Source organism: Pygoscelis adeliae, unplaced genomic scaffold, assembly GCF_000699105.1.
Source record: "Pygoscelis adeliae isolate BGI_AS28 unplaced genomic scaffold, ASM69910v1 Scaffold113, whole genome shotgun sequence".
NCBI classification, from domain to species: Eukaryota; Metazoa; Chordata; class Aves; order Sphenisciformes; family Spheniscidae; genus Pygoscelis; species Pygoscelis adeliae.
Window position 1 is genome coordinate 3,296,416 of NW_008825108.1, and position 10,158 is coordinate 3,306,573.

The 10,158-nt window shown below is 36.0% G+C and overlaps 1 protein-coding gene across 1 annotated transcript in view; it reads right to left on the bottom strand.

Annotated features, from left to right (window-relative positions):
- The window catches only part of NAV3 (neuron navigator 3), a 280,691-nt gene that overhangs the window by 166,825 nt on the left and 103,708 nt on the right, over positions 1-10,158 (bottom strand). Inside the window, exon 4 of the mRNA XM_009327527.1 lies at positions 1,360-1,432. Coding sequence (XP_009325802.1) covers positions 1,360-1,432 — 73 coding nt within the window. The remainder of the gene's footprint in view (positions 1-1,359; positions 1,433-10,158) is intronic.

The window sequence follows — 10,158 nt, forward strand, 5'->3', positions numbered from 1 at the left end:
ATCTTCCAAAGCAAAACAAAGATATGAATAAAGGAATGTATTACAGAATGCACTCAGATTTTGATTTAACAAAGTACAGAAAAAAGTGTCATGCGCCGTGTCATGGTATTAAAAAACAAAGAGTATTCTCATGAAATAAATTCATGCTATTCACACATTTGATTGTTATTTCATATGCAAGTAAAAACAGGCTGCACTAAAAAATTCAAGTTCTAAATAGCTTTGATGTGAACTGTAACATGTAAATGTTCAGTGTTCTCATGCATCAACATATCTACAGTATATACAGAAGTTCTTTTAAATGAGTTAAGGAGCTTTCCATAAGCAGACAATCAAAGTCGGTAGACAGTAGATATCATGGCCATGTTACACTTCTGCTAAGGTACTAGAAAGGTGGAAATGGAGAAAGATAACAATTCTGAGTTAATTTTAAAATAAAACAGTGGTTAACATTCAGCATTTTTTCTCTGGGTATCTTCTAAAATTCAGCTGAAATTACCATCTCTGAAAAAAAATGTATTTTTCCTTCTAGCTTTTAGTTGTACTACAAGCAAAATAAAAATATAGGATTGTGTTTTGTTAATACCTATTGCCTTCAGCTGCCATGGAAGTCAGAGGGATTTTAAAGGTGCACAGCACCTTGCAGAACTGCTTAATTTGTTGTAGGACAAACGCTTGGGTACATGTTATTAATTTACAAGATAAAGTATCCACCTGACTTAATTTTACATTAATAAGGCAAATATTACATACTGATTAAGAAAATTGGTATTTTAGTGGTTTTGATTTAATATATTTATTAACTTAGTTGTAACCGTATTAGGCAATCACTTGAGGTGACTAATACAGCAAAAAGGGCTATAATATAAGCAGTAAGACCATTCACTCTTTCACTTAATATATGACATCAAAAGAATACAATAAATTTTCAGACTCATCCTGACAGCATTACTACTAATAATAAATTTGCTTAAACAAATAGTCTTCCCTGGGTTTACTTAACTGAGCAAGATTCTCATATTCATTTTTGTTGTTTTGAATCCCTTATATAAACAAGTTTAAAAGTATGCTTGGGAAACCCTGTACCTATGTAATATTGTGGAGATAACATGAAAAGATTAATACTATTGAAAAAAATACTATTTTAAAACATTGTCTCAAGCTTCATAAACATATTGAATTTCTTGGTTTGATTTCAAGGGAAAATTAAAAGGAAACTCACTTGCTATCACTAATCTATATTTGTATGCTGTTCAAGACAGCTGGAGTTTGGTATTTAAGTGCAAATAATTTGTATTAAGAGAATTAGTTTTCAGAAAAAAAATCCTATTATTTGTTCTGATGATTTGTTTCTCTTACCTTCTGCAGAAAGACCTTGGACATTTACGCCTCTGGCTGCCAGAAAGCTAAGGCAGACATCAACATTCTCAATCTGCAATATGAACAGAAATAACAGGCAGCATAAGACTATTTGACAAAATGTAGAAATGCAGGGGGAAAAAAAAAAAAGAAACAGCCCAGGAATGAATACTTTACATTCATTGCATACTACAGCTCTTTACCAAAGTTTAACAAGAATGATTACTGCTAATTGGGGAATTGATATAAAGCTTTCATTGTCTGCTTTGGTGCTTAAAAACAATTCATAAATGCCCAATCCAGAATGGCATGCTGGCAAATGAGCAACCCACCTACTTAACATAAAACTGGATTTTATATGCTACAAACAAGCAGCAATGAAAGCATCCATAGAGGATTAGACACTGAGTATATGCCTGGAGATGTGGGTGACTGAGTCAACTAAAAAATGTAAGCAAAAATCTCCAACAAATGTGTTAGCAAAGGTATTTCCTTGGGATGATGTAGAATTCTGTGAAAATGATGTCACAGCAGTGGTTTATTTTCTATTTTTTTCCTTCAAATCTTATGCTAAATAATTTTAATTTATTTAATGTTTATGCTTCTCCGAAGAGTGCTTGCTTAGGGAAGGACATGGTGCTGACTTCTGTTGGTGGTTCAGAAGAAGTCTACAGTTACCGCAGAGAGCTTTAGGTAAGAGAAGAACATGTAGCCTAAATGTAGATCAATAAAAGGATAAAACTTCTGCCTCTAAAATGAGTAATCACAGAACTAATTTGACTCCTTTCATATGTCTATTTCTAATAGATTAGGGAGCCAGAATGTTCCAAAAGGTTCTAGTGAGTCACCATCCCCAGCTGGTTCCCCTAGCCCTCCCAGGATCTATGAAGCAAATATTCCGCTATAAATGTAAAATCTTTTAACTAACAACTTTGTCCATAAATATGCTGCTACAAAAACAGAAAAATTATGTATAGAGAGGTGTCCTATGCCAAATGCCTTCAACAGACTTGATTTTAAAATACATTTTTTAGCTTGATGGATTTTTTCAAGGCAATTAGGACCAGAAAAACAAACAAAAAATGTTTAACAATATATTTTAAATACCTGTTTTCATTGGAGAATATTAAAAAAAAGAAAGGAATATTCGACACCAAAAACATAAGCCTGTAGTAGATCAAGTCCATGCAGTTAATTTTATTTGAATGTTTACACATTTTACAGTACCTCATATCAACAGTTTTCAACCATCAAAACACGAGGAGTAAATTCATTCCTTGAAAAGAAGCTACTTGACCCTTGGCAGTATCTTTTCTCGCCTGGGAGAAGGGCCTTTTATTATTGTCATCTTTCTATGACTGTAGTTCTGCCATTATTCTCAGAAAATGGAGATATATAATGGATATATATAAAATGGAGCTAAAAGGAATATAAATACTCCTTTTACTACTGATCCTGGAAGTATATATTACAAACTCACACAGACTCTCTTGATCCACAGGTAGTATTTATAAACTTATAAATACCTGCAAATTTTTTACATATGTTCTTGTTAAGGACAATAAACTCCAAAGCATTAGTAAACACATCTTTAAAAGAGTCTTTTCAAACACTTGTTCTCAAGGACATTCTACCATTTGTAGGGAATGATAAATAATTTCTCTCCTAAATCAATTAAAAAAAATCCCAAACCAGAAACAACTCTGCAGCTAACACTAACTAAAGTTACTCCAAAATTGGGGTTTACCATAAAGCTTTCATAAATCAGTTTGGCAGGTGTCACCAACTGGCACAGCTGTGAATGCGGAATAACCATCCTAAAATCAATGGGGTTACTCCAAATCTGGCCCAGCACAGTAATTGGAGAAACTCAGGCCGTAACTCTGTCATTCTCTTAAATGTTAATGTAGTTTTACACCATGAAAAAAAAAACAAATAAACCAGGTCATTTCGTAAGGTGTAGAGATGTGACACAGCTAAGTCAGTTGAAAGCTGGCTGCAGCTAAAATAGGAAGATCTGCTTCTTCCTCACCTCCTCTTCCTCCCAGGCGTGGGGCCCTGCTGCTGCCACCTCTGCTGGGCTTCAGCACTTCTCTGAGCGCACCGGGAGCTGGCTCCGTGCAGAAAACTCGCCCAGCAAAAAAGGCAAATGTATTTTAGTCACTCCGGTTTCTCGTGCAGTCAGATGAGCACAGGAGTCAGCAGAGGGTAGGGCACATCCCAGCCTGAGAAAGGCATGGTTTGGGAGAGGAAAAGGGAGGTGGGAAGGAGGGACAGACAGACGGTGCCACTCCCGATGGCAAGGCACTGGGCTGGCTCAGCCCTGACGTCCAGCTACATCAGTCGTGAAAATAATGCATATGATGAGAATATTTCTACTCGACCTTTAAACAATATCAACTACATAAGAAAACAATTTGAATGGAAATTATCCTGTCCTGAAGAATTTAAAAGAAATGAAGATTTGTTTGGATATTAGCTGTATAACTGAGTGTCTCTGAACTTTCAAATCAACCATAATGCAGAATCAGCTACTTCAAAGATGGGAAATTTTGCTCTACAACTAAGTACTGGAAGCCAAAGGAAAAAAAAAAGAAAAATCGGACTGATGTCAGTAGCATCCACCTCCAAATAACTGAAAAAATATTTCCTAGCAGACCTCGTAGTGTAACCAAGACGTTTTTCATAATGGGCACGTGCCCTCTACTGTCGTTCATGAGGCCACAGCTATAAACAAAAACTAATTTATTAGGGAACATTTGAACCACAATGTGCTGTGAAAACATCTCAATATCTATCTGCAATACTGAATATTTAGTAAATAGTGAGCCTAATACATAAACCTTAACATACATTTAAGGTGAAAAATACCCTATAGAAATGGCATCTGGTTACTTTACGTGTCTACTTCTACAGCGTGTGTCTTTGAAGTCACATCTCAAACTCTCAGACAAAACTAGTCATTACCATTAACACCAATGACTCAATATACTGCAGAACTACAAAGCAAATTCTGTTTTGCTTCACAGTTCACCAAGAGAACTGTAATAGAAGCCCTAAGTCCAAAGTCATCCCTCTTGGTGGTGGTGTATGAAGCAATAGCAGTGGCCAACTTTCAGACAATGGACTGTGGTTGCACTGTTAGCCTTATAATAAAGTCTTGTTTTGACTTGTGAATTGAGCAAGTTTGGTGTGGCAACTCACAGCCACATAATACACTGAAAATGTCAGAAAATAACTCTTACAGTCAGTTTTCTGATAATAACTGCAGTTACTATACAACTCTCAGGAACTGTTAGGAGATTCAGAGAGACACGCATTAATACATTCTTGGGTTATTTTCACTTTCTTTCGTCTCCAGTCTAGAAAACCTTAGCCTTAAAGTTGTCCCATTTTGAAGCTTTCAGTGTGCCTCTAAACATTGCTTTAATTACCTACTTCTTGCCTTGGCAAACCACAGTTATTCTTTGAACTCAAACCCTAGCAGCCCCAAACACTTTTTATTCAAACTTACTAACAGATGAGAGTAATTTTGCAATTACAAAAGTTCTAAGAGATTTTAAGCAGCTTCCACTCCTCAGTACTGTTTCAATCAAGCATGGTATGAATCCCTGAAGTCCATGTTTATTTAAGTAGTTAGTGGTGGGGTTATTATACGCTGGGGTAAACTCTTCCTAGAGCTGACACTGCATATGTAGAACTCTACCTGCTTATATATCAAGGGCTGAAGATTTTGCCATGTAACACTTAACATAGATGCCAGACAAATTTCGTATCTTACACATGCCCACAATTTTGTAGTGAATTTTGCTTGCAAAAAGTACCAGTTTATAACAGAGTTGGTGTTCATCATTATCGCGAATAGTATCATCAGAATTACAAAGTCTTGTAGCAGAAGATATAGTTCATTACAGTTCAGAATTCAGCTTATACAGATTGACTCCAAATCTTACATATCAAGATACAGAAAAGTGACTCAAATTTGCAAATTTGCTTGTACAGGTAGATGTTGCCAAGATCAGACTGTTGCTGAACAGCACTCCATCACTGTCAATCCCCAAATTTTTTTGTTCCAAGGCACTTATTTTATATTAAAGGTTCAAAAGAGTGGAAGAAGTGCAATATGTTGAATAGCAGATCTGCCATATTAAAAATCTTAAAACCCATAAATGGGATAAAGAATTAATGACATAATAAACCTTCATTGCCATGCAGACATTTGTCCACATAGCTATTCAATTAACCATGTTGAAAGTCAATCAATACTACACGAGATTGCTTTTCAGAGGTAACAAAAAACTATCTCTGATAATATAATCGCTTCCTTATCACTTATCACTTATATCTCAAGAACAATATGTCCAAATCTGAAATGTAGCTCCAGCATCGTGGGTGCAGATAAACTCAGCTAAGAGGATGCTAATTTAGTAATTAGGATTTGTGGGCGTCATCAGGTAGATAACACCATTTGATGCTTTTTAAATTAAGCCCACTGAGTTATGCTTATAATATATTAAGCTTCTTTCATAAATCAGATCCTTTTAATATTGTTCATACATACAGCATTATGAAAAAAGCACCTGAAATACTTACACCATAAACATTAGTGAGCCCCAAGATATTTCTACACTCACATTTTAAGGGTTTATAGTCCAAACAATGATGTACAAATAAGCGGCAATATCACAACTCTGATACTATTAATACATTACATGGCATACAAAGAAGATACATTGCAAATCTGCTGTAACATATTACATTGCGTAGTTGTGGGTAATCTGCTTTTGACTGGAAGCTATTTGAAATTTTACTGACAGAAATAAATCACCAAACCAGACTGTGGGACTTGCATGTAGATAAACAGTAGTACTTAATACCCAGCAGTTAGCAGACTTACAGGAAGAGCTCATTTGTGGGATTGTACTCAATTACCAAGATTAGCTTTCATCTCTTTTGTCTGGCAGACAACACTTTCTTCACTTCCAAACATAAATTTAATTGTGGGATGCTCAGAAGACAAGTAATGATGAGTAATACAGCATTATGTTTTTCTGTATTTATAAGAAGCTCTGAAAAATACCTGTTTGACTAACTCCCTCTTGTTAAGTTTATGACAATATAGTTTACAAGAACATATAGACACATACATAAGTTAGTTGTTATTTGTCTACTTTGAGCTGGATTCCTAATTCGAGCTGGATTCCTCCTACTGAAGAATGGGACACCTTTATAAATATGACACATTATTATTACAGAGTGTTTCTATACATATATGCTCCTAAAATACTCTTGATTATTTTGGCAGCAAAAGTAAAACAGTAATTTCTGTTAGCACTTCATTCAGCGCTATCTTCTGTAGCTCTGTGTGTGTTTTGACATTCTGATTCATGACCCAAAGCCCCAGATAAAATCTGGCAAAGGATTTGCTTTGTAGAAGTTTTCTAATGTTGCTGATGGCTGATTAGGGACACTCACGGAAATAGTCTGCCACAGAAACCCAGAGAGTTGCATATATACTTACTTTCCAGAGCAAAGAAACTCCATAAAACTCTTCAGTATTTGTTGCTTTCTTTTTCAATACCAATATTAAATAGTACTCCTTTGAGATTAGTATTATGGCATGAGATAATCAGTGTCACAGTAACGGCATTTCAAACACACTTTACCAGCAAGATTTCTTCCTAAATTTCCCCAGAGTATTAACCTGAGTTGAGAGACCTGTATTTCACTCTTTCTTTCCCATGGATATTCATCACTAACAAAATTTGTGGAGGTCAATGGATTTAAATGAATGCAGAATTAGAAAATAATTTATTGTTATTACACAGCTCATTCTCATTCAAGTTCCATAGCACCAGTAGAATCAAAATCAAATAAAAATACAATTCAGGCCTTACAGGTAGCATCCTGGACTCTAAATATTCACAATACACATGCTGCATAAAATGAATAAAATGAAAAATGGAAGAGCAGATACTATTTGTCTGTCTGACTTTCACATGAACCAAGCATGGATGGAGACACACTAGCTTTTGAGTTCTGGCTGCTTTCTTAGTAGTAGGTGAAGTGCCAGTGATCTGGTCTTAATTGCAGACTCTAAAAAGAACAGAGATTCAGGCAAGCAACCGAGATGCCTTCACGTGTGGATAAAAGCATTTTTGGTGCACATGTTGGAGCTGGTGAGAGAATGAAACTGTCCATGGTAGACTTAGTTATATAGAACGCTCTGAAAGAAACTGGAAAATATTTCAAGGTGGGCATGGCCTAAATTCTGATCTTCCCTCACCTAATAGAGAACGGTATGCGAATTGGTCATGTACACTGCCAGATACCTGTTTAAACCTCACAAACACACACACACTACCTAAAAGGTCTATTTTGGGGCCAAATGTATAGCCTTGCACAACCTGCTACACCTAAAGCTGTTCTCAGAGATTGAGAAGGACAAGTTTATTTCACTTTCCATTCTTAATTGACTCATCCATTGCACACACTGTGACTTGTTGACAACTCACTTGTGGTGTGGGAAACACCCAGATTTTTGTTCTGCTTTGTAATTTTGTTCCTTATGGGTTTTCTTCCCAGCTGGTTTCACTAGTTTGTATTCCTGTTTTGCCTCTCCTTGAAGCATAGGGATAGAAAGCTATGAGAGAGATATAAAGAGAATATGCTTGCAGTTCTATACTGACATATGTTTTTATCCTCAGTTTTATCACTAAGATTATTTAACAAAGCCAGACTTCATAAACCAGGCAGGTGGACATTCAGCTTTTTTCACTATGTACAAAATAGGCACAGGTCCAATACTTCCTTCACCAAAAAAAAAAAAAAAATCAAACTCAAGAACTTTCTCCATTTCAAACAAGTGATAACTGAATACACAGCCTGCTCTTCTACTTACTATCATGCTTGCGTTATACATATCTATATGTACTATGATTTTGTCAGGCTGAGTTTGGGCCCAAACGCCCATTTCTGATAGCCGCCTTACACCAAGGAGGTTCAACTGAAGTCAAAAGCATCTTTCCAGATTAAAACTGGTATACCAAAATGGATTACCCAGTCCAATGTCTTTATCCCCCTGCATATCCATTCTTCAAATGCCACACATGCAACACTGTTTGGGAGTCTAGGTGATTCTTAAATGATCACTGAAACAATATTCAGTGATGAGAATCCCCTGTTGTTCTTCACTTGAAAACAGACGTTTGGCACATCTGAAGTACCTTTGCAAAGGGTAATACAATTAAAATATAAAAAAATCCCTAATGCCTTTATAATTGAACATATTCTGTGGGACAAAATGTATCTAATCCATAAAAAGTAAGCAATTATGATTTATTTGTTATAACATATGGTAAGATTTATTTTAATTATTTGTAAAAGTACCAATCAGGAAACTCAATCGTTATAAGAACCACCTTCTATGCCATGCGCTCCATTCGATTTGGCATTGTTTGTTGATTGACCTGTTTTCTGTGAAAAGGTGTCACGAAATTTTACTTACAAAATTGTTGTAGTATTTTCACTACACTGTATTGCTGTATGTTATCCACAATAGCTGATTCCTAGGTATTCCAAAACAGAGGATCCTGCTGCAGAAAACATTTTTTCTCAAATTTATCTCTACTATAGCTAGAACAAAAGAGTAGGGTTAAAGACTTTCAAAGGGAACAATGTGAAATAAATTCCTACGGGCTCATTTTACAAGTATTATAGTTGAACTGTAACAAGCAGACTGGTTTCTTCTTATATCGCACAGGTTAAACTAGTTTAACACATCTGAAAGCAAGCCATCTGCTTTCTTGTCTCTTGCATATTTAAAGTTGGGTATGCTTATTAACATATATATGTGTTCATACTAAATTAATACTAAAAGATTTTTATTATTGAGCAAGACTGTCTGAAAGTCTTATATTTCCATCAAGATTCCCTGTGAAGAAACTGTACATAGTATTATTATATAATAAAAAGTATTTTTTACTACTACTACCACTACTTAATAAGGACACTTTGAAGACCAGAGAATACGCTCAAATTCTTCCAAATCCTGAAGTAAATGCAATGGGAAGAAACGTGGCCCAGAGTAACGCAAAACTTATAGTGACGCAACTGAGAAACCTCTTTAGTTTCAAATTTGCAGTCTCTGTGCAAGATGCTGGTATGGCAGGCTGCACATTGCACTGTTCCCTTGACCAAAGACTACTGAGACTGTGTGAAATTTGCCAGGAATTCCAGTTCATCTTGTAGAAATGGGGGAAATTTGAAGAAAGGGTAAATCGGGAGACAAACAAGCTCTCCAGTAAAACTTGCAAAAGTACAAAGAAGAGCAGAGACTTAAAAATCACATTATTTATGTTCTGATAATTTATTTCCCACGAGCTCCTAACATGACAGCTTATTGCATTAATTTTTTGTAACTGTACTGGAAGGCAATGTCAAGTTTTCGTGGGTGGTGTAAATTTGAAAACCCACCCAGATAAAACAGGTGTTAGCAGTCCTGCTGGGAGATATTAAGTGCGTTCTGCTGACTTGCTGTTGCACGTGGCCTGTTACCTCACCCAGATGCAAGGCACATTCCATTTTTCTATGGAAATTATAATGCATTTCAGGGTGTTAAGCAGAATACACTGACACGCACACACATTCAGCTTAACTTTTTTCTAACAAGTTCCTCATTACTTGCAATAGAATAATTTAAGGAGCTGACGTGGTCTAACCCCAGCCAGAGACTGAGCACCACACAGCCGCTCGCTCACTCTCCCCTGCCCCCGGTGGGATGGGGGAGAGAATCGGAAG